Source organism: Dipodomys merriami, unplaced genomic scaffold (genome assembly GCF_024711535.1).
Source record: "Dipodomys merriami isolate MVZ:Mamm:240054 unplaced genomic scaffold, mDipMer1.0.p SCAF_6, whole genome shotgun sequence".
Classification (NCBI taxonomy): Eukaryota; Metazoa; Chordata; class Mammalia; order Rodentia; family Heteromyidae; genus Dipodomys; species Dipodomys merriami.
Genome location: NW_027206179.1, coordinates 7257012 through 7280986, shown reverse-complemented (window position 1 = coordinate 7280986; position 23975 = coordinate 7257012). Strand labels below are relative to the sequence as shown.

The 23975-nt window shown below is 50.3% G+C and overlaps 2 protein-coding genes across 2 annotated transcripts in view; both read right to left on the bottom strand.

Moving 5' to 3' along the window:
* Window positions 1–23975, bottom strand: part of Hnrnpm (heterogeneous nuclear ribonucleoprotein M) — a 335755-nt gene that overhangs the window by 70901 nt on the left and 240879 nt on the right. The window lies entirely within an intron of this gene.
* Rab11b (RAB11B, member RAS oncogene family) lies at window positions 1291–14757 on the bottom strand. Its single transcript, XM_070002418.1, has 5 exons — window positions 14637–14757; window positions 7902–8097; window positions 6928–7121; window positions 6630–6710; window positions 1291–6248 (listed from the first exon to the last, which is right to left on the bottom strand). Exons 1-5 carry the CDS (start codon window positions 14674–14676, stop codon window positions 6103–6105), a joined length of 657 nt encoding a protein of 218 aa, XP_069858519.1. The 5' UTR covers window positions 14677–14757; the 3' UTR covers window positions 1291–6102.

The window sequence follows — 23975 nt, the reverse complement described above, 5'->3', positions numbered from 1 at the left end:
ACACTATAGGCCAATATGTAGGGGTAAATTGTGCTCAAATATTAATTCAAACCCACCAGGAAAATAGTTTAAGAGACAACCAGAGAAATGTGAACATTTGCACCAAGGAATTTTTTTTTTTTTGGTCGGTCATGGGACTTGAACTCTGGGCCTGGGCGCTGTCCCTGAGCTTTTTAGCTCAAGGCTAGCACTCTACCACTTGAGCCAAGTAACACTTCTGGTTTTCTGAGTGGTTTATTGGAGATAAGAGTCTCATGGACTTTCCTACCCAGGCTGGCTTTGAACCGTGATCCTCAGATCTCAGCCTGCTGAGTAGCTAGGATTACAGGCGTGAACCACCGGCACCCGGCAAATTGGTGCCAGTTTTGTTTTGTTTTGTTTTTTGATCTGCACCAAGGAATTTTTATATCTTAAAGTCTTAATATAGCACTGAAGTTGGGTTACTAAGAGTCCTGGTATTTTGTTTTCTCTTACTAGGATGTGTGTATTTGTGTGTGTGTGTGTGTGTGTGTGTGTGTTTACATTATTGGGACTTGAACTCCGGTGTGTGTGTGTTTACATTATTGGGACTTGAACTCCGAGCCTGGGTGCTGCCCCTGAGCTTTGGTGCTCAAGGGTAGCATTCTTCCACTTAAGCCATGGATCAAGCTTTTTGCTGGTTCATAGGAGAGAAAAATCTCATAGATTTACCTGCCCAGGCTGGCTTTGAACTGCAATCTTCAAATCTCAGCCTCCTGAATAACTAGGATTACTGGCGTGAGCACTATTGCTTGATTGAGTCTTGATATTTTAAAGACCTCATGGACTGCGTGTAGGTGGGGCAGGCCTGGACTTTTAGGTAGGAGAGGAGTGCTGAGCAGAGACGAAAGGAGGTTGGTCTGGTGACCCTGTGTGATAGGCATGTAGTGGGGGGGGAGGGTTCATGAAACTCTTTCACATGCATTTAATTTTTTTTGCCATTCCTGGGGCTTGAACTGAGGGCATGGGCACTTTCAGCTCTTCAGCTCAAGGCTAGCACTCTACCACTTGAGCCACAGCGCCACTTCTGACTTTTTCTATGTATGTGGTACTGAGGAATCCAATGCAGGGTTTCATGCATGCTAGGCAAGCATTCTACCACTAAGCCACATTCCCAGCCCACATTTCAATTTTTCCACATTAAAACACTTAAAGCCAGGCATAGTGATGTATGCCTGTAATCCCAGCACTTGGAAGGTTGAGCAGGAAGTTTGATGAGTTTGCTGCCAGCCAAGGCTATATAGTCAGATTTTCTCTCAAAAATAAATAAATAAAATAATTTTGGTTACACAAGTCATTCTTGTTTATTTCAAATCACAAACTTATGCATTCAACAAGCCTATGATTAAAAAAATATATTTGTGTTCTGGATCCCAGCGGCTCACACCTGTAATCCTAGCTACTCAGGAGGCTGAGATCTGAGGTCCATGGTTTGAAGCTAGCCTGTCAGGAAAGTCTGAGACTCTTATCTCCAATCTGGAAGTAGGGCTGGGAAGGTGGCTCAGTGGTAGAGTGTTTACCTTGCATGCACCAGGCCCTGGGTTCCTCAGCACCACATAAACAAAAAAATCCAGAAGTGGTGCTGTAGCTCAAGTGGTAGAGTGCTAGCCTTGAGCTGAAGAGCTGAAGGACAGTGTGCAGGCCCAGAGTTCAAGCCCCATGACCAAAAACAAAAACAAAACAAACAAACAAACAAACAAAAAGGGCTGGAAGTAGAGCTTGACTCAAGTGGTAGAAATGTCAGCCTTAAGCAAAAAAAGCTAAGCGAAAGATTAAGTCCCTAACTTCAAGTCTTAATACCAGCACACAAAATATATATATTTGGGGAAAATGGCTTGCTTAAAAGGACTGGAGATATCAGGCTGGGAAGGTGGCTCAGTGGTAGAGTGCTTGCCTTGCATGCATGACGCCCTGGGTTCGATTCCTCAGCACCACATAAGCAAAAAAGAGAAAAACCAGAAGTGGCGCTGTGGCTCAAGTGGTAGAGCACCCAGGCCCAGAGTTCAGGCCCCATGAACGGACCAAAAAAAGGACCGGAGGTATAAGTGGTACAGCACCTATAAGCCCAGGGCCTTGAATTCAATCCCCAGAATTGCCCAAAATGAACTGGGTCTATACTGAGCTTGTACAAACATTTTTTTCCATGGCATTATTGCCAAAATAGTGGAGTATATAAACAATTCCCACAGCATTCATCTTGTGTTGGGTACTATACATAAATCATCCAGGAACAATTTAAAGTATACAGGAAAGCAGAAATACAATTCAATGACAACATGCTCCAGTAGCATGCACCAGACCCTGGGTTCAAATCCCAACATTGCATCCACACATGTGTGCACAAGTATTCAGAATGCAAATATTACAGTTTTTAATTTAATTTTTTCCAGCATGGAGCTTGAACTCAGGGCTTGGGCACTGTCCCTGAGCTTTTGTGCTCAATGCTAGTACTCTATCACTTTGAGCCACAGCTCCACTTCCAGTTTGGGGGTGGTTAATTGGAGATAAGAGTCTCACGGACTTTTCTGCCCAGACTAGCTTTAAACCATGATCCTAAGATCTCAGACTCCTGGGTGGCTAGGATTACAGGCGTGAGCCACCAGTGCCTGGCTTATCATAGTATTTCTACATCAAAATCGTTATCATCCTCACATTGGAATCTTCAAGAAATCCTGGAATCAATCTCCCGAGGCTTCAAGAAATGACTGTGCTGTACTTCTCCCCAGTCTCACTGGGATTTGGGCAGTACTGGAGTTTTGAACTTCCAGTCTATTATCTGGACATCTTAGAGCTTGTTGGCTCAGAGTAGGCACTCAGCACACATTGGCAAGATGCGATCACTTAGTGCTTCCACACACTTCTGGGTTGGAAACCTGTATATTCATAATTGTAGAAAAGTTTCTTGTTGGGGCTGGGAAGGTGGCTCAGTGGTAGAGCACTTGCCTTGCATGCATTAGGCCCTGGGTTCAATTCCTCAGCACCACATAAGCAAAAAAGAAAAAAGCCGGAAGTGGCACTGTGGCTCAAGTGGTAGAGTGCTAGCCTTGAGCTGAAGAGCTGAGGGATAGCGCCCAAGCCCAGAGTTCAGGCCCCATGACCGGACCCAAAAAAAAAAAAAAAAGAAGTTTCTTGTTTGTAAATGAGACTGATGGTTTGAAATACCAAATAGTGAGCAACTTCACGCTATTCCTAAAACAGCACAGACTTGCTCTAATGAGTGCTTTAAAACTTTTGTCCTGTTTTGAGAGTTACTGGGCGGGGGAGGGGGGGCGGTGGGGGGGCGAGAGTTGAACTTAGGGTCAAATACTTATGAAAAACTGCTTTTGCTGAAAAGCACTGACTTCTTACTTGAGTGCACATACAAAATAAAACTCAAGAGACAAGCCTGGTGTCCCCGCCCTCATTTTGCATTCGTCTTTGCTTCTGAGCCATTCCCTCTGCAGGCACTGTGTCCTCAGCATGGGATCCAGGAAGGACAGGACTGACCAATGACATCCTCATGACAAGGGACTAACACTACCCCCCAGGAACAGCACAGCCTGGCAGGAAAGATCACCCCCAGAGGAGGACAATTATCTACTGTGAGAAGGCTGCAACTGGACTGGACCTTCTGGAGACCAAATTGCTCCCTCAAGTAATGACAGTGACAACTGAAGAGAACCAGGGCTGAGATAATGACCAGCCAGGCCACATCTATAACCTGGACTCCCCAACTAGGCAGACCTTTGCCTTCTGCTCCCTACATTGTTTTGCCAGTCCTGGGGTTTGAACTCAGGGCCTGGACACTGTCCCTGAGCCTCTACCACTCTCCCTAGCACTCTACCACTTGAGCCACAGCACCACTTCTGGTTGTTTACATTGTAATGAGGAATCGAACCCAGGACTTCATGCATGCTTGGCAAGCACTTTACCACTAAGCTACATGCCCAGCCCTCCTGCCCCTAATTCTTCCTCTATTTATACATAGAGCTCATGTTTGTACCTTGATGACGAAGTGCCTGTGCCACAAAATAAACTTTTCTCTGCCCTTCATCATCGTGTGTGTGTGTGTGTGTGTGTGTGTGTGTGCGTGCGCGCTAGTCCTGGCGCTTGAACTCAGGGCCTGGGCATTGTCCTTGAGCTTCTTTCACTTAAGGCTACTGCTCTACCACTTGGGCTACAGCTCTACTTCCTGCTAGCCTAGGCTGGCTTCAAAGTATGATCTTTAGATCTCAGCCTCCTGAGCAGCAAGGATTACAGTTGTAAGCTGCTGGTACCCAGATTGGTGGTCTTGACTGAAACCTTTTGCAGTGCCCCATTGCTGCACCTAGATTCCCAAAGACCTGTGTTTCCCATGTCAATCCAATCCTGCACAAACCCAGGTCCACAGTTGCCACAGGGTCGATGCAAACAGGGCCCTGGTGCTAACGACGCCTCCCTGTCTGTTGAGGTCTGCTACACTCTCACCTCCTTCATCAGCCTTGGCCTTAGCTGCCCGCTAACATCCTGATCTCAACAACCCCGGGCCCTGAGCTCTTCAACAGTGCTGTCCAGGACTGTCCACCCTCCAGGCCAGGTGGCCAGAGCCTGGAGTCAAGAGGAAAGGGAGGGGCTCCCCAAGGAATCCAAGTTTGAGTGGCCTCTTTACCCAAAGATTGGACAGCTGGCAGTCCTCAGGGGAGAGAGGACACCCACTGGTTCATGAGGCCCTGGAAGAGGAAGGTAACACCTCCACATCATGGCAGCCCTGCATAGGTGGGCATGCACTAAGCAGAAGCTGTACTGGGAAGAGAGACAGGAACCCCCTGGCCACCCACTTTAGCTGTCACCAATGCCGCTTCCCCCAGTGGCCCTCTTAAACGTCAGTGTGGGCAGACACCCCTGGTGAGGAGACTGGCACCGAAATGGAAAGAATGAGCAGTGGGCAGGGCCACTTCTTCCCACCAGGGGGCGCCATTGGCAATCAGATCTATAGCTACCCTCTCTGGCCATGCCCCAAGCCTTCTCCCCCTTCCCTACCATAAAGGACTGTTTGGGGAGAGTCTCATTTCCCTCTCATTAGGCCCATGGGGCAGTGGGTGACACATGGAAGGCCTGCTGGGACAGCTATGGATTGAACCAAGGGGTCCAACCGGCCATGGGAGACTGGAGTAAGGTAGGTGCCTTGGCTCACGAGCACCTCCTGGCGGAGAGAAAGAAGACAGAGGCGCAGCAGCAGGTTTTTCTACAGGAAGTCGGCTCATACATTTTAGTAATGGGCAACAGTGCAGGGGCCACAGGGAGAATAAGAGATCGAGAGCTGGGGTTTGGCGTAAATCTTACAAAGTGTATAAAGAATCTGTGTTTCTCTACAATAACAAAAACCAAAGGCTACAAGAGCAGTTGTATATACAAAACACGGAGATATTGCTTCACTTGCCAACAGGTTCCTGACCATAGAGGGAGACGAGACAGAGATTGGGGGTGAAGGGGGGGCAGAGGAGAGCGCTGCGTGCAGAGGATGAGGAGGGGAAGGAGAGGGAGATGAGGAAGGGGAGGAAGAGGAAGAGGAGGGTGAAGGGTCTCTCTCAGCATAAAATCTACAGACAGGCGGGAGCAGAGTGGCGCAGGCCAGAGCGCTGGAGGCCGTGCTGGCGCTGGCTGTGCGTGCGGGATGCAGAGCCCGGAGTGTCTGCCTGCCCAGCCCCTGCTGCCTGGCTCTTCAGGCTGCCTGGAAGAGGGTCTGGGTAGGGATGCAGGGCCTGCTGGCCAGAGAAGGAAGGAGGTGCCATTCCTTTGAGTGCGGCGTGGAAAACAGGAGAAGCCGGCTCCATCCTCTCATCCTCCTTGCCTGCGGCCCTCCCGGTCCATCCAGCCAAACCTCCCCGCTCACCAAGATGCTCACCGGCACCCTGTGAGACCAGTGCACAAGCAGGAGCTGCTAGCTTCTCCCTTCAGGCAGGACCCCTGCTCTTCCTGGGCTAGGCTGGCTGGCATAAGGAGCTCACTTGGAAGGTGGGAGCGAGCCAGTCCCGGAGCGCAGGGGCAGGGGTGGGGAGGACAGGGAGGTGGGCCAGGGTGAGAGCACGCACGCACGCACGCACGCTGGGCAGAGGTGCTGGGTGGTCACAGGTTCTGGCAGCACTGCAGCCTGTTGGGTCTCTGGCCGTCGGTGGTGGGCGGCACGCTGATGTCTACCACGTTGTTGCCGGGGGATTCGTCGTGGGCTGCGCGGTCTGCGATTTGCTTCTGTGACACAATGCGGTAGATCTCTGCCATGGGGAGGATGTGGGGTGAGCAGACTGGGTCCGGGACTCAGCCTGGAGATGCCCCCTCTGCGTCCCTGGAGTCCCCATCACTGACAGAGGCTGGGGGGGGGAGGCTCCCACCACTACCCAAGTGGGCAAGGGTGGGGCACACATCCGATCATCACCAACCTGGGTCTGTTGTTTCCACTGCCCCAGGAAAAGCCCATCTGGGAAGCTGGGCATAAGGGGTCCCTGGTCCTATATCAGCAAGGGCCAGAATATGGCCTGATCCGTCCGTGGAGCATGCTACATTTCAGACTAGCCAGCAGGCATAACATGGGAAAGTTCAGGGGGGCACTGTATCCCCCATGCCCAGCCTCTACCCCATGCCAAGACTGTGCCTACCTGTAAGAATGTTCTTGAATGCTTCTTCTACGTTGGTAGAATCCAAAGCTGAGGTCTCAATGAAGGACAAGTTGTTCTTTTCTGAAACAGACCAAACCCTGGCCCAGTGAGTTGCGGGGGGGCGGGGGAAGGGGGGACTGAAATTGTGCCTCTCATACCCCTCGGGGCCACACCTGCCACGGGCTAGCAGGCAGGAGGACCAAGAGGCTCACCCTTCAGGATGCCTGGCTTCCAGGTATTTCCGTGTGGGACCACACGGAAGCCCTGCCACTGCCCAGGGTGCCCGCCCCCAGCTCACCTGCAAAGGCGCGGGCCTCGTCGGTGGGCACAGCCCGCAGGTGGCGCAGGTCGCTCTTGTTGCCCACTAACATGATGACAATGTTGCTATCGGCGTGGTCACGCAGCTCCTTCAGCCAGCGCTCCACGTTCTCATAGGTCAGGTGCTTGGCAATGTCGTACACCAGTAGAGCACCCACTGCACCACGATAGTACCTGCAGGGCCAGGGCCACCACGTGAGCCTCAGGCTCTGTGCACAACAGTGGCCTCACAGCACCTGGGGAGGCGGTGGACACAGGGCCTGGCCATGGGCTGGCTATCATAGCCTTGAAGGCAGGTCAACTGTCCTGAGGCCCCAGCTGTCCCCCAGATTCAGCTCAAGGATGTGGGGACTTGAGAAGGAGCCTGATGTCGAAGACATCATGAAGTCATCACCAAACAAGAGAAAAGGAAAGCAGTTATGCAAGAAAAAGGCCACTGGGCTGAAGTTCTCATACCCACATTGCAGGATCCAGGGGCCAGGCCTGGACCACTAACAAGGTAGGTGCCCTTCCGACCATTCAAGGGGGGTGAAGGAGATAGGGAGGTGACCAGCAAGTAGGGGTCAGCAAGTAGGGTGAGGGGAAGGGAAAAGGAGCCACAGGGAGATACAGGGGGGTGGGTGAGGCCCACGTGGGAGTTCGGCCGTAGCTATGACATGGCTTGGTGAGGAAGAGGAAGGTAGGTAGTCAGGCAGTACCATCCTGAGTGGGCAGGGTTGGAGTGGGAACAGAGGGGTCCAAGATAGGCCCCTGCTGCATACTCTACCCCAGGGCCACAGAGGACCACAGTGTACCCAAGGCTGGGCACCATTGATGGCCACTCCTCCTTCCACTCCCTGGTGTCTGGAGTCACCCCTCCCCTCCCCCCATCCTGCCTGAGTCCTACACATCCTGGCAGGCCCACGCACCACCCGCCCACAGCCCTGCTGTCTCCAAGCCCTGGTGGGCACGCACGCGGAGGTGATGGCCCGGTAGCGCTCCTGGCCCGCTGTGTCCCAGATCTGCGCCTTGATGGTCTTGCCGTCCACCTGGATGCTGCGTGTGGCGAACTCCACGCCTATGGTGCTCTTGCTCTCCAGGTTGAACTCGTTGCGGGTGAAGCGGGACAGCAGGTTGCTCTTGCCCACACCCGAGTCCCCGATGAGCACCACTGGGGCAAGAGAGAGAGGAGGTGAGGCCCTGAGAATGCCCACAGGCCCCCTACATCCACCCACAGTGGCTCCAGAGCTGCCTGGATGCCGTCACACACAAACACCCCAGTAAACCTGCAGAAGCTTCCAGTAGCTGCCAGAAAACACCCATGCAGACAGCACATGTCTCCCAGTCTCTGGTCCTCAGAGGTGGGGACCTTGGCATCTGAGACAGAGCTAGAGAAAGTTCCAGGGCTGAGTGACCTTGGGTAAGGGGCTTCACTTCTTTGGACCCCCTTTTCCATACTTTCTGTGTGATCAGGAAGGCACTAAGGGTTCATCTTAGGAGGAAGAATGGAGAGCATGTAGGGTGGGACACGATTGTCATCACAGCTGTCATGGTTGGGGGAGGGGGGAGTCATCATCTTGCAGGGTTATCATCGTGGAAGGAAGGCCTGTGTTGGATGCTTTTAAGTGACAGGCAATGAAAAGCCACATCCTAGTCTATGCACCCTTTCTAGGCTTCCCCCTCTCCAACCGTGACAGGCAAACCCACCTTTACCACCCCTGCCCTGGCATCAGGAATGCCCTTGAGCCCCAGCATGCTTCTGGCTAAGTTCTTGAGGAGGGGGAAGGCTGTGCAGCTGTGCACATGCACACACTTGCACAGGGTTCATACGCCAGTATATATGGCTGCCACTGTCCTGCCTGAGATCAGGCCTCTGTGACTGGGGAGAGGGTCTCCACTCAGCCTGGGGCACCCCTACGTGCAGCTGGAGCTTCTCATGGAGATGCAAACCCACACCCAGAAGGGATGCCAGGGCAACATAGCTGGAAGGGAAATAAGGGATTGTAGGCAACAGCTCCCCAGGACATTAGGTCTGACCTACTAGACACAAAACAGTAGGGGGCAAACATAGGAATCAAAAGCCCTCAGAGTACAGCAGACATAGGCTGATTCTGCCCCCTCCCACCCCAACTGTGGAAGCATTGCCTCTAGGGGCCCAACCACCCAGGTTCTGGGGTATGTGCACACGTGTTTAGGTACACGTGTTTTGTGCATGTGTTTATGTGCTCACGTGCACGCAATACAGATGTAACAGACAGTAGACAGCTAGCCAGATACTCCAGCCAGAAACCACAAGGTCCCCCCAAGCGTGAGCTTCAGGCCCTAGCACATGAGAATGAGTCTAGTCAGTACAGCCACAAGGCTACAGACTTGGCCATCTGGGGGCTGAAGAGCCCAAGGGAACGCCTACTAAGGATCAGGCTCCCTGGGCCCCGGTTAGACCACAGAGACAGGCTAAGCTCACTGGCCCTGTGGAGTGGGATGAGGGGCAGGGCGTGGCCCTAGCCCTCAGAGGGGAGTCAAGGCCAGCTGGCTAGCCTTGGCTGACACAACCAGAATTCTGTCCCACAGGGAGATAGAGCCCTCCACGCGACCTCCTTTCCCCGCCCCACAGCCACTCTGCACTGCTGAGCTTACTGGAGAAAAAAAAACAACATTCTTTTACTTTCTGAGACAGTTTTGTTATGTAGCCAGGGCTGGCCTTGACCTGCCTGAGTGCTGAGATTTTAGGCGTTCACCACCACACCCAATAAAGATCACATTCTCTCCCGATCTGTGCTGAAAAATCCTCTGATTTTCTCCTTTCTAGATTCCCAAGCCCCTAGAAGACCTACTGCCTTCACTGTCTCCACCTCCCATCTACCCATCTAGGAGTATCACACAGTCCTGATACCCCCTATCTTCTCCAGGCCTTGGTACACAGCCTGGCACAGAATAAACACTGACAAATCTATAAGCAATTGCCAAAGAGGTTGGTGTAGCTTCCAGACCTCCTGCATCTGAACTGTGGCCCTCCCCCTCCCCATGCACACACCTGGAGGACATACAGGTCATCACCAGCTCTGAGGGAGCCCCCACCCCAACCTGACCCAGCACCATCAGGCTGGCTGCTTTAGCTCCAAAGAATAGTAAGGCTGAGAACAAAATGTTGAGAAAGCCCCCCTTCAGGGCTATGTCATACAGCCTCCAGTAGCCCCCTCCCTTATTTTTCTTTTCTTGTTGTTGTTGATCCTGGGGCTTGAACTCTAGGCCTGGGCACTGTCCCAAGCTTTTTTGCTCAAGGCTAGAGCGACAGCTCCATTCCCAGCTTTTCGATGGTTAACTGGAGCTAAGAGTCTCATGGACTTTCTTGACCTAGCTGGCTTTGAACCACAATTCTCCGATCTGTCTCCTGAGTAGCTAGGATTCCAGGCGTGAGATACGGCACACAGCTCATGTGGTCCATTTTACAGTGGAAGAAACTGAGGCTCAGATCGGGAGTGAGGGGACCAAGGCACACAGTGAACAAGGCAGCAGGGTAAGAGCAGGGGTTGGCCACCTAGCTGGGAAGCAGCCCAGGCAGAATTTGAACCCAGGTCTCTGGGACAAGGCTTGAGTCCTTTCCCTCCCAACTCACATTCTCACCATGGTGCCCTCACCCGCCATGTATGACTCATGGGTCTTGATTCTGCCTCATGGAGGCATTGAGACTCCAGGCACCCCAGTCTGCCCACTTTTCCACCTGGGCAGGTTGCTCTAGAAGACCAGACAAACTCCTGCTCATCCTTTAAATCCCCTACTGAGGGGTTCCAGATGCCTTGGCTGGGCTTCTCTTCTCCCTGTAGACTCACATGGCCTGGCCTGCACATGTGACAACAGAAGCAACATCCTCTCGTGACTCTGTGGATGCCCAGTACAAGAAGGCAAAGTTCAGAGAAAGATGGAAAGAGGCAGAGCTGGACATGGGCCCACAGCTGAGAGCCAAGGACTCCCCTCCCGCCCCCGAGCCATGCCACTGGGGGCTACATGGGCTCCCACACCACACATACCAGACTGCGGGACCACCAGCCACGTCACCACCCCATCACTTCTTTCCAAGCTTTGCTCATTTGCACGTGGGTAGGAATGGAACAGGAAACCCGGTCCCTATCCAAAAGTGGGGGCCTCTCCAATCACTCGCTCATTTCCAGCTGTGTCCCAGCTATGTCCCAGCTGTGTAGCCTCGAGTCCCCGTAGTCCCAGCGGTCACTGCTCCAAGCACCTAGGAAGAGGCCTGACCCCACAGCTCCAGCTGAGAGAAAACGGCCCATTATGCCCACTGCACAGCCGGAGACATAATCCCAGCAAGAACTATGGAGGCCCTAGCAGGGGGACCTGGCCAGGTGTATGCAGGAAGGACTGCTTACCTGTCCCTGGCACAGGAAGCCTGATGCAGAATGGTCGGCTGGGCATGAGAACGTTATTGTCACAGACACAAATGATCTGTTGTCCCGGGAAAATAAAGGGCCCCTGAGGACACAGGCCTCAACATTTCCAAAGAAGTCGGTGGCTTTGCTGGACGGGAAATGGTCCCCTTGGACATGCCACTTGGCGGCCAGAGCAGGCAAACCCAGTTGGCAAAAACAAAAAACTGGCAGCTCTCAGAAGCCCTGGATGCTCTGATTAGCCCCGTGACAATGTGGAACCCCCAGACCTTGATGTTCAAGAGGACATTGGGGTGAGGTGGGGACCCTCTCCAGGAGGTAGACCCTCACCATGCAGGCTCCAGGGACCAAAACTTGAGAGCATTTTGCTCTAGCTACTCTTGAAGAGAGGGGTTGAGGCAGGGGCACCAGCAGGGCCCTCATTCTATGGGAGAAGGTAGCATGCTTGGGTCCCCAAATAATTAGAACAGCAGGCCAGTGAGGACCCCATTTTGTCACCTTGTCCAGGCTGGGGCCAGCCTATTCACTGAGGAGCAGCTACAAATCTCAGTATCTCTGTCTGTCTCCTCAGGTTATGAGTGGGGACAAGCCAAAGAACAGGTCCTGGGGCTATCAAAGCCACCTTTCTCCTATGACCTATGACCTTGAGGGCCAAGTGGGCACTGATTGGCCAGGAGAAGGGGTCTGGGAGGACCTTGGTAACCATTGAGAATGCAACCGCTCCCACTGAGGACCTTCCAGGCCAGTGTTTATCAGAGAAGTTAGGGGACCCCAGAGACCCAGCCCAAGGTTGGCAGAAGGATAAATGAAAGGATCCATAAATAGGTACAAATAAACAGCCTCACTCTTGGGGAGGAGAAGAATGTTGGGGAGAAAAACAAAAAGCATGTGGCTGCCCATTCTCCACTCTAGGGACCAGTTCACCCTGGCCTTGGCCTCTGAGGTCAAGGAAGCCAATATGTAATGCAGCTGCCGGAAACAGAAGGCAGGACACAGGGAAGCCAATGTCCCATGCAAAGAGGTGTGGCTCTCATGCTAGAGAAAGGTGACCAAAAGATGCGGATGAGGAGCAGGGCTGGCGGGGCTCCTCCTTCCTTTTTTTAATTTCCCAGAGACACACAAAGCTCCCTTTCCTGAGTGGAGTGAAAGCCTGAGCAGGCAGAAGGACAAATAGTGAAAGAGAATCTGAGTGTCCATAGTGAACGGGGCCCTGGGATGACCACTTCAGGAAACACTGACCTTGTGGGTTAGACTTAGCTACCAACCAGCTCCAGAAGGTTACTGAGGTACCTGCTCAGCTCAGGAAAAGGAGGCCAGTGGGGGAGGGCAGCAAGGCAGGCAGCACCCCCCCCCCCCCGCCCCATCCCAGCTGCTGCGAGAGGCTGATCTGTGTTTCCAGGAAGCAAGCTCTGGAGACGAGTCCCTGGAACTCATCACTGCTCTGTTGCCCCTGACCCAGTAACTGTACTTCTGGGAACACACATCAAGGAAATAACCCAAAGGGCAATAAGAGGACTCAGGCAAACACTCAAGAGCTGAGTTATTTATAACAACAAAAGGTTGAAAATAACAAGTGGGGAATGACCAGAGGCCTGGATTCGGCATCAAAGGGGAGGAGAGAAGGCCTACAGCCTGGGTAGTATCTCATGTAGACAGCCAGGATCAGAAGCAGAGGCCTCAGGGTGGGCTGAGTAGAATGAGTCTGTCCTGGATGAGCCACTTGAGGATCTTTCACATTTCCAATCTCCAAAGCCCTTCTAAGACTCTCCCCTGCTTTGGGGGATGCCTCGGGACTGACGCTGGTGGGCTTCACAGCCTATATGCAGCCCCCTTATTAGCCCAGGGCGCTATGTGATCTTTGCAGGCACTCTCTGTTCCACTGCCTAGAAGTCTTTTGTCACATGGGTACCCCAGGCTCCTACTTCTGTTCTATTCTCCAGAACACCATATACCACCAGTCAGCTCAGATAAGACTGGCTTTGGGAACAGGACATACCCTCAGGTATGGCTCCCAATGTGGAAAGAGACCCACACTAGTGGATCCTTACATAGCAGGCAGCAGAACACAGATGTCCTTTGCGGGCTCAGGAGTTAACCCTCATGTGCTGTGATTATCAGCCAGAAAGCCCAGCATGGATGTCAGAGGCCCAGGCCAAAGCTTAGTATGGCACAAAAGAAGCCAGTAAGCCAGTAAGCCCTCAACCTGCCCAGGTGAGCAATGAGGAACTGAAGTGACACAGAGCCTCACCAGGCTGGCCTGCCTAGGTCTCACTCATGTTCCTAGGGCTCTGGCTTCCCCAGGTAGGGAAAAGGTTGGGTAGGGTCTGGGACAACATTGCAGGAGTTAAAGGGAGGCCTGACAATGCCTCAACTTTCCCAAGATTCACCCTCTAAGTGGTAATACCCACAGCTGGCCAATGGCTCAACCCTGTTCCAACCCTTATGAACGTCTCTTTGTGCCCTCAGTGTCCCTTATTTTTAACACACGGTCTCACTATGTAGTCCAGACACACACTGAACTAGCAATCCTCCTGCCTTGATTTCCTGAGTGCTGGGATTACACCACACCAAGCTTCAGATTCCTAGTCTGGAAAAAAAGAGAAGCTGGATAACATGGATTCCACAGAGTGGCAGAAAGAATTTGAATGTGATTGTGACTGTAAAGGGCTCAGAAAAGTACTGGGTCAGTGCTATCAACAGCTGTAAGAGTTAGAATTAGTGCTTCACACGCTAGCACCTCTCCACCCTTCTAAAACTCCACAACTCAACTTTCCCACCTTGGCCTGGCCCCTCTCATCTGCCCTTCCCTGGCCGGGGCCCGCCCCACTGCAGGCTACCACCAATCATCCCTGGCTACATGAAGCCACGCCCCCGGCGGTCCAACTCCAACTTATCTATTGGACGCGCCCAGAGTCCTGGTTCCGCCCCTAACGGTCCCGCCCCCATTCCAAAGAGCGCTTTCCGGCTAACCCGGCCCGCCAAATCCTGGGATTGCTCCACCCCTCGGGCGGCCCCGCCTCCAACGGCCTTGCCCACCGCTCCAGGCCCCACCTCCTCCGGGCCTCGGCCCCGCCCCAGCTCATCCGGGGTCCCCGAGCCTCTCTGGGGCCTGTGGTTCTTCTCATCGCTTGGTTCTCAGGCCCGAAGCTGAACGAATCAGGCCTGTCTCGCTTCGCCGGCTGCCGAACCCTCCAGGTCCCAAGTCCCGGGCTTCAATCTAGGCCTAGCATCCCTGAGCGCAGCCTGGACCCAGCCGTCAGCCGCTTCGCCGCCGCACCCTCACCCGTCCGTGTCTCACCAGCCGTACCTTTGAATAGGTAGTCGTACTCATCGTCCCGGGTCCCCATTGTCCTGGCGCTTCCGGCGGGATCGGCGACTCCGCAGCCCCACCACAAACACCCGACGGGGGCGGCGCCGGCGCCGTGTAGAGCGGCGGTCTACTGACCAATTAGCAGCAGATGCACTAGCGACCGGCACCCAGTATAGCCAATCAGAGATGGAATCCGGGCTCCGCGGGGGTGGGTGCCTCCTGGGATCCACCCTCTTCTGTCTCCGGCTCTTGGAGAAAGGCGGAAGGAATGCGGACCTTTTTGAAATGACAACCAATAGGACCTATCAAAAACAGACTTTGGAAGGCGGGGCGGAAGACTGGAGGAAGGAGACGGATTGACGGAGCATGTAGCCAATAAGAGGCTTGACCCAGTCCTTTTCACTACTAAGGGAGAACCTGTCGGGGAAGGGAATAGGAACTACGTCCAGGTGAAGTTACGCTGCTTAACGTCCCGATGACGTCACAGGTCAGTGCTTGGGGTGGGGGGCGGCGGCTCGGGACTGGTTCCTCCATCCCTTAAGTGACCATGTCTGGTGTCTCTAGCCTGGGATCTCTTTTCTGGTTTGCAATTTCTCACAAGGATACTCTTCTGTAATCCACTCGTAAGTCGTTTTCTTAAACACATCCACTTTTTTTTTTTTTTTGCCACAAAGTCTTTAACAAATATTTGTCTAAGATGTGCTTAGAATGTACAAAGCGCTGGAATCGTTCCCCAGCACCACAAAAGAAAAACATAAACCAAGCTGGGTGCTGATGCCTCACGCCTGTAATCCTAGCTACTTACGAGACTGAGTTCTGAGGATCCTGGTTCGAAGCCATCTCAGGCAGAAAAGTCCGGCTAATCACGGAAGAAGAAGAAAAAAATAACGGAATGGCACTATGGCTCAAGTAGTAGGTCACTAGCCTTGGGCAAAAGGAGCTCAGAGACAGTGCCCAGGCCCAGAGTTCAAGTCCCACGACCTGCAAAAAAGAAATGAAAAAAGAAAAGAAAAAACAATCTAATATAAATCTTTATAGCAGACACTCCAAAATATAAGCTTTTCCCCTACCCTATTTCAACCCCTCTCCCACAAAGTTTATTACCACTTGCCAGTGAAGTATATAGGTATTTTTGAAGTACATATGTATTTAACTCTACTACTACTACTACTGTGAGAACCCAGTTTTAGATATAGTTTTTTTTTAAGCCATCTTAGACCTTCAGCCCTTTCCCCAAATTATATGTAGTCTGTGTTAATCCCCACCCCTAGCCCTGAAACTGAATTTACCTCTAACCTCCAGTGTCATCAGCTGAATGCTGTGCGTCCAGGTCTGATCACAACTGTTGACCCCCCAGGATTATGTGTTACCTCTGATATCCAGTGACAACTGCAGAAGTGCCTCCTACCCCTAATGGCTCCAGTATAACCTCATGAAATTGTTTATGAAGCTGGGCACCGGTGGCTTACACCTGTAATCCTAGCTACTCAGAAGGCTGAGATCTGAGGATCGCAGTTCAAAGTCAGCCAGGGCAGGAAAGTGGTTGAGACTCTTATCTCCAGTAAGCCACCAGAAAACTGAAAGTGGTTCAAGTGGTAAAGCACTCGTCTTAAGCTGAAGAGCTTAGGGACATGGCCAGGCCCAGAATTCAAGCCCCACAACCAACAAAAAAAGAAAGAAAGGAAGAAAGAAAGAAAGAAAAAAAAGAAAGAAAGAAGGAAGGAAGGAAGGGAAAGAGAGAGAAAGAAAGAAAGAAAGAAAGAGAGGAAAGGAAGGAAGGAAGGAAGGAAGGAAGGAAAAGAAAAAAATTGTTTCCGAGAATTGCTTATGAAATTGCAAATTTTGCTTCTGTGAATCAGCTTGTTTGCTTGAGAAACCACCTCACCACCTGTGTGGGTTTTTGTTTTTGGTTGTTTTTTTTTTTTTTTTTTTTTTTTGCCTCTATAAACCCTGCCTACCAGGGATTGAGGCTACCCTTTGTTCTGAGACCCTGAAGTCAGGACAGGATAGTTGCCAGCCGGCTAATAAAACTTCTTTTGTTGTGCTGAGCGCTGATGGCTCACACCTGTAATCTTAGTTACTCAGGAGGCTGAAATCTGAGGATCACAGTTTGAAGCCAACCCTGAGCAGGAAAATCCATGAGACTCTTATCTCCAATCAACCACCCAAAAACCAGAAGTGGAACTGTGGCTCAAAGTGGTAGAGTACTAGCCTTGAGCAAAAGAGCTCAGGGACAGTGCCCAGGCCCTGAGTTCAAGACCTATGACCAATAACAACAACAACAAAAAGATCAATGATCAGTGGTGAAAAGCCTAAGTGGAGCTGTGGTTCAATGTGGTAGAGCACTAGCCTGGAGCAAGTAAGCTCAAAAAAGGCCAGTGGCTCACACCTGTAATCCTAGCTACTCAGGAGGTTGAGATCTCAGGATTACCGTTCAAAGCCAGCCTGGGCAGAAAAGTCCCTGAGACTCTTATCTCCAATTAACCACTCCAAACCTGGAAGTGAAGCTGTGGCTCAAAGTGGTAGATTACTAGCCTTGAGCAGAAGAGCTCAGTGACAGTGATCAGGCCCTGAGTTCAAGCCCCATGACCAACAAAAGAAAAAAAAAAAAAAAAGAAAAGGAAGCTCAGAAAAGAATAGAGCCACATGCTGATTATAAAAAACCACATGCCTTGAGCTGAAGAGCACAAGGATAGTGCCCAAGCCCAGAGTTCAAGCCCCATGACCGACCAAAAAAAAAAAAAACCCAAAAACCCAAACACCTCTTTATATGTACATAAAATAATATACAAAAATGAACTCCAAAGATATGAAAGCAAAAGACTTTTTCTTATTTTTTTTCTGTTCTTTTTTTTTCTTTTTTGGTTGGCAGTGGGGCTTGAACTCTGGACCTGAGTGCTGTCCCTCAGCTCTTCAGCTCAAGGCTAGCGCTCTACCACTTGAGCCATATTTTCTGGTGGTTTATTGGAGATAAGAGTTTCACAGACTTTCCTGCCCGGACTGGCTTTGAATCGTGATCCTCAGATCTCAGCCTCCTGAGTAGCTAGGATTACAGGCATGAGCCACTGGTGCCCGGTTCTGTCTTTGTGTTCTTTACCTTATATACAGTTTATTCACGTGCACATCTGTGGAAGGGGAGGGCACAGAATCAGAGGAAAAAGGGTGAAAATCTGCTGCAGTGGAGCACACTGGACATTCATGAAAGTAAATTGCAACTCGTGTGTGGAGATGGGAAGGAGGAAATATGGGATACAATGAGGGAACAGATGACACTATGGGAAAGGAAATGTACTTATTACCTGGCATATATAAGCAATCCTACTGTGTATCATCTCTAAAATAACAATAAATAAATTAGAATAAAAACATAAAAACTCATATTGTTGCTTAGCTCTTATCCTTGGGATGTCCACCAAGCACTCCAGACACAAACTGGCCTCTTTCCCCATACCCAGTCTTGTGTCTCAGTTCCTCCTCCTCCCTATCAAATCCAGAGGTCAGGCCAAGTTTAGTGGTTTCTGACTGTATTCCCAGCACTGAGAAGGCTAAGACAGGAAGATCTCAAGGTTGAGACCATCCTGAGATACTATCTAAAAAGAAAATATCAGAAACAAAACTCAAGAATTCCTAAATTTTAGGGGCTGGGAAGGTGGCTCAGTGGTAAAGTGCTTGCCTTGCATACATGAGACCCTGGGTTCAATTCCTCAGCGCCACATAAACAGAAATAACTGGTAGTGGTGCTATGGCTCAAGTGGTAGAGCACTAGCCTTGAGCTGAAGAGCTGAGGGACAGCACCCAGACCCAGAGTTCAGGCCCCACAACCGACAAAAAAAAAAAAAATCCTAAATTTTCCCCAGGTTCTAACTACTCACCATCCATGCCTCAACACCCAGTCTTGGCCTCCATCATCACTTCTGGACCAATGAAGTTTCTTCTTCTCTGGTTTCCCTCCACAATCAGGTTTTTATCTTATAGCTTTTTCTTGTTTGTTTTGTTTTGGCAGTTGTGAGGCTTGAATTGTGCACCTGGGTGCTATCCCTCAGCTCTTCAGATCAAGGCTAGCACTCTACCACTTGAGCCACAGTGCCACTTCCTGTTTTGTGGTGGCTTATTATTGGAGATAAGAGTCTCACAGACTTTCCTGCCCGAGCTGTCTTCAAGCAGCAATCCTCAGATCTCAGCCTCCTGAGTAGCGAGGATTACAGGCATGAGCCACCAGTGCATGGTTGTTTTTTTAAAAATAATTTTTTTGTTTGTTTTATCAGTACCAAGGCTTGAACTCAGGGACTCTCACTCAACTTTATCTTTTTTTCTTTTTTAATACTTTTATTTTTTCCTGTTTATTTTTATTAATTCTACTTATTTTTTGCTGATGTGGTACTGAGGAATCAAACCCAGGGCCTCATGAATGCTAGGCAAGCACTCTACCACTAAGCCACATTCCCTGCCTCACTCAACTTTTTCAGTCATAGCTCACTCTGCTACTTAAGCCAGACCTCAAACCTGAATTTATGTTGGTTAATTGAAGATAGAGTCTTGTCTCACAGAGTTTCTACCAAGGCTGGCTGGAAACCTTGATTCTCCATATCTCAGTCTCCTGAGTAGCAAGGATTCTCTTGGTAGGAGCCACCTGCCTTATCTCATGTCTTTTTTTTTTTTTTTTTTTTTTGTCAGTCTTAGGACTTGAACTCAGGGCTTGGGTACTGTCCCAGCTAGCACTCTACCATTTGAGCTACAGCACCACTTGCAGCTTTTTCTGTGTATGTGGTACTGAGGAAAAAGAACCCAGAGCTTCATTCATGCTAGGCCAGCACTCTTCCACTAAGCCACATTCCTAGCTCCTTACCTCATGTCTTAATTGTATCAAAATGTCGTGTGTTTAGTGACAGTATTACGAGAATTTTAGGGCTAAAGTCCTGACTACGGGATTCCCAAGAGATGAGCTCAGCCATCCTACCAATATATCAGAAATGGTGAGAGGCAGATGACAGAGGTTTAATCAACAGGGTCATTTCAGGAAGGACAGAGGAATGGGTTCATGGGAACTTTGAGGTTTCATAGAAAAAGAAGACAAAGGGGCTGAGAATGTGGTTTAGTGGTAGAGTACTTCCCTAGCATTCATAAAGCCCAAGGTTTGATTAATCAGTACCATATAAACAGAGCTGGAAGTGGTGCTGGCTCAAGTGGTAGAGTGTTAACCTTGCACAGAAGAAGCTCAGGGACAGCACCCGGGCCCTGAGTTCAAGCCCCAGGACCCCACCACCTCCCCCCCCCCCCACACACACACAAAGGCCAGGAATTATTACAGGCTCCTGTCTGTAATCCTAGCTACTCAGGAGGCTGAGATGTGAGGATCATGAATCAAAGCCACTCCTAGGCAGGAAAGTCCATGAGATTCTTATCTTCAATTAGCCACCAGAAAACTGGAAGTGGTGCTGTGGCTCAAAGTGGTTGAGCATTATCCTTGAGTGAAAAAGCTCAGGGACAGAAGCCCAGGCCCTGGGTTCAAGTACTATGACTGACAAAAAACAAACATGGCTGGGAATGTGGCTTAGTGGTAGAGTGCTTGCTTAGCATGAATAAAGCCCTGGGTTCAATTCCTCAGCACTACATAAACAGAAAAAGTTGGAAGTGGTGCTGTGGCTCAAAGTGGTAGAGTGCTAGCCTTGAGCAAGAGAAGCTCAGGGTCAGTGCCCAGGCCCTTAGTTCAAGCTCTAGGACTGGGGGGGAGGGGGAGGGACACTCTCAGGGACAATGTTGAAGCTTTGGATTCAAGCCCTAGGACCAGCACACACACACACACACACACACACACACACACACACACACACACACATACACACAGAGTCAAGCCCTAGGACCAGCACGCACACACACACACACACACACACATACACACACACACATACACACACACACACACACACAGAGTCTTACAGACTTACCTACCTGGGACAGCCTCAAACTACCAGATCTCGGCCTTCTGAGTAGCTAGGTTTACAGGCAAGCCACTGGTACCTAGCTTCAGCGTATTTCTTTATCAGGACCTCAGAGAAGCTACTGTGTGCCCAGCACTGATGAGGAAGAGTCATGGAACAGGAAAATAGTCCAAGTGGGATGGAGTAATAGCCCAGAAAGAGCAATGCCCTATCCAGGCACCGGTGGCTCATGCCTGTAATCCTAGCTATTCAGGAGCCTGAGATCTGAGGATTGCTGTTCAAAGTCAACCTGAGCAGGAAAGTCCATGAGACTCTTTTTTTTTTTTTTTTTTTTTTTTGGGTCCGGTTGTGGGGCCTGAACTCTGGGCCTGGGCACTGTCCCTCAGCTCTTCAGCTCAAGGCTAGCGCTCCACCACTTGAGCCACAGCACCACTTCCGGCTTTTTTTCTTTTTGCTTATGTGGTGCTGAGGAATCGAACCCAGGGCCTCAGGCATGCAAGGCAAGCGCTTCTACCACTGAGCCAACTTCCCATCCCTCCATGAGACTCTTATCTCTAATGAACCACCAGAAAACTGGAAATGGCACTGTGGCTCAAGTGGTAGAGCACCCACCTTGGGCTGAAAAGTTCAGGGACAGTACTCATGCTAGAGACAAAACCTCAGTCTCACATCTGCTGTGCAAGCACTCTATCTCTGACTCATTCATCTCCCTGTTTTGTTTGGTATTATGCCACCTGAGCCACAGTTCCCCTTCTACCATTTTGAATATAAAGAGTCTCATAAGGGGCTGGGAAGGTGGCTCAGCAGTAGAGTGCTTGTCTTGCATTCATGAGGCCCTAGATTTGATTCCTCAGCACCACATAAGCAGAAAAGGCTGGAAGTGGCGCTGTGGCTCAAGTGGTAGAGTACTCCTCTTGAGCTGAATAGCTGAGGGACAGCGTCCAGGCCCAGAGTTCAGGTCCCAATACTGGCAAAAAAAAAAAAAGAGAGAGAGAAAAGAAAAAGAATCTCACAAATTTTCCTGCCTGAGCTGGCTTCAGACCACAGCCTTCAGATCTCAGCCTCCTGAGTAGCTAGGATTACAAGCATGAGCCACCAGCTCCTGGCTCTTTTTCTTTTTCCTTTTCTTTTTTTTTTTTTTTTGTGGTAACAGACCACAAAAAGGGTAGGTGAGTAAGTGCAGTCATGCACAGTATCCACTATGTGGGAAAAGTGAATTATGTTAAGTTGTGTCCTAGGGTGGGAGGGATAAACAGAGAGAAAGGTGTAACATTGTCCAAAAAGAAATGTCTGCCGGGCATCGGTGGCTCACGCCTGTAATCCTAACTACTCAGGAGGCTGAGATCTGAGAATCGCGGTTCAAAACCAGCCCAGGAAGAAGTACGTGAGACTCTTATCTCCAATAAAAAAAAAAAAAAAAAACACTAGAAAACTGGAAGTGGCATTGTGGCTTTAGCAGTAGAGCGCTCACCTTGAGCTGAAGAGTGCAGGGACAGTGCCCAAGCCCAGAGTTCAAGCCCCACGACCGACAAAAAAAGAAAAAAGAAAAAGAAAGAAATATCCTCATTATCCGACTTATGAAATGATAACCCCTCTGTACACGCCTTAATAATGACAATAAAATTATAGTTAAAAATACTAAAGTATGGGCATTGCCTTATTGTCATTGAACGTAGTGCTACTGACCTGGCTCAGGCAGGTAATATTGGTTTGGCAGATTCCTGGAGATATATTTATCATTTTTCAAAATGGGTCAGTAAGTCCTGCCATTAGCTACTTGACGTCAGTCATCAGCTTAAAGATTAACAACACCTTGTCCTCTCAAGTGTGTTCCAGTTTGGACCTTTGGTTAAAAGTCACCCTGTCTGTCACAGGAGGGGCTGTGCAGGGTCATTTGAGGAGGTACCTAGTATGGGGCTTGGCAGGTTATAGTGGCTTCATAAATACTGGATTAAGGGTTTGTTTGTTTTTTGTCTTGTTTTGTTTTTGTCAGTTGTGGGGCTTGAACTCTGGGTCTGGGCGCTGTCCCTCAGCTCTTCAGCTCAAGGCAAGTGCTCTACGACTTGAGCCACAGTGCCACTTCTGGCTTTCTGGTGGTTAATTGGAGATGAGAGTTTCACAGACTTTTCTGCCTGAGCTGGCTTTGAATTGTGATCCTCAGATCTCAGCCTCCGGAGTAGTTGTGAGCCACCAATGCCCAGATGGATTATAGTTTTGTTGTTGTTGTTTGGGTCCGGTTGTGGGGCCTAAACTCTGGGCCTGGGTGCTGCCCCTCAGCTCTTCAGCTCAAGGCTAGCACTCTACCACTTGAGCCACAGTGCCACTATCAGCTTTTTTTCTTTTTGCTTATGTGGTGCTGAGGAATCAAACCCAGGGCCTCATGCATGCAAGGCAAGCGCTCTACTACTGAGCCACCTTCCCAGCCCCACCATTGTTATTGTTTTTTAAGCACTCAATTTGGAACCCTGGAGGTCATGCCTGGGAGGCAAGGGACCTATAGTTGAGCCATACCCTGCTACCATAGGATCAAGAATTGTGCGTGTGGCTAGTACCCGTGGCTCATGCCTGTAATCCTAGCTACTCAGGAGGCTGAGATCTGAGGATTGCAGTTCAAAGCCAACCTGCACAGCAAAGTCCTCATGAGACTCATCTCCATCGAACCACCAGAAAACCTAAAGTGGTAGAGCACTAGCCTTGAGAGAAATAGCTCAAGGTCAATGCCCAGGCCCTGAGTTCAAGACCTACAATTTACTTTTTTAAAAAATGAAAAGAAAAAGAGGGCTGGGAAGGTAGCTCAGTGGTAGAGTGTTTGCCTTGTTTTTTGTTGTTGTTTGTCTCAGGGCTTGAACTCTGGGCCTGGGTGCTGCCCCTCAGCTCTTCAGCTCAAGGCTAGTGCTCTACCACTTGAGCTACAGCACCACTTCTGGATTTCTGGTGGTTTATTGGAGATAAGAATTTCACGGACTTGGGCTGGGAAGGTGGCTCAGTGGTAGAGCGCTTGCCTTGCATGCCTGAGCCCCTGGGTTCGATTCCTCAGCACCACATAAGCAAAAAGAAAAAAGCCGGAAGTGGTGCTGTGGCTCAAGTGGTAGAGCGCTAGCCTTGAGCTGAAGAGCTGAGGGACAGCACCCAGGCCCAGAGTTCAGGCCCCACAACTGGACCCAAAAAAAAAAAAAAAAAAAAAAAAGAATTTCACGGACTTTCCTGCCCGGGCTGGCTTTGAACCTCAATACTCAGATCTCAGCCTCCTGAGTAGATAGGATTACAGGCGTGAGCCACCAGCACCCAGCTTGACTACATATCTTGTCTTAGTGTTTACAGCAGTGCCTTCCAACATGGCAAGGAGTGGTCATGGTTACTTTGCCCTTGAACTTTGGCTGATCTAAACTGAGACATG

What these genes read in the sequence shown, in the direction of transcription:
- Rab11b (XM_070002418.1), bottom strand. Translation starts at nt 14,676, where the DNA reads ATGGGGACCCGGGACGATGAGTACGACTACCTATTCAAAG. An exon ending in GTACGACTACCTATTCAAAG is followed by an intron (nt 8,098 to 14,636) that starts GTACGGCTGGTG and finishes CTCTTGCCCCAG; the next exon opens with TGGTGCTCATCGGGGACTCG. An exon ending in TACCGGGCCATCACCTCCGC is followed by an intron (nt 7,122 to 7,901) that starts GTGCGTGCCCAC and finishes CTGGCCCTGCAG; the next exon opens with GTACTATCGTGGTGCAGTGG.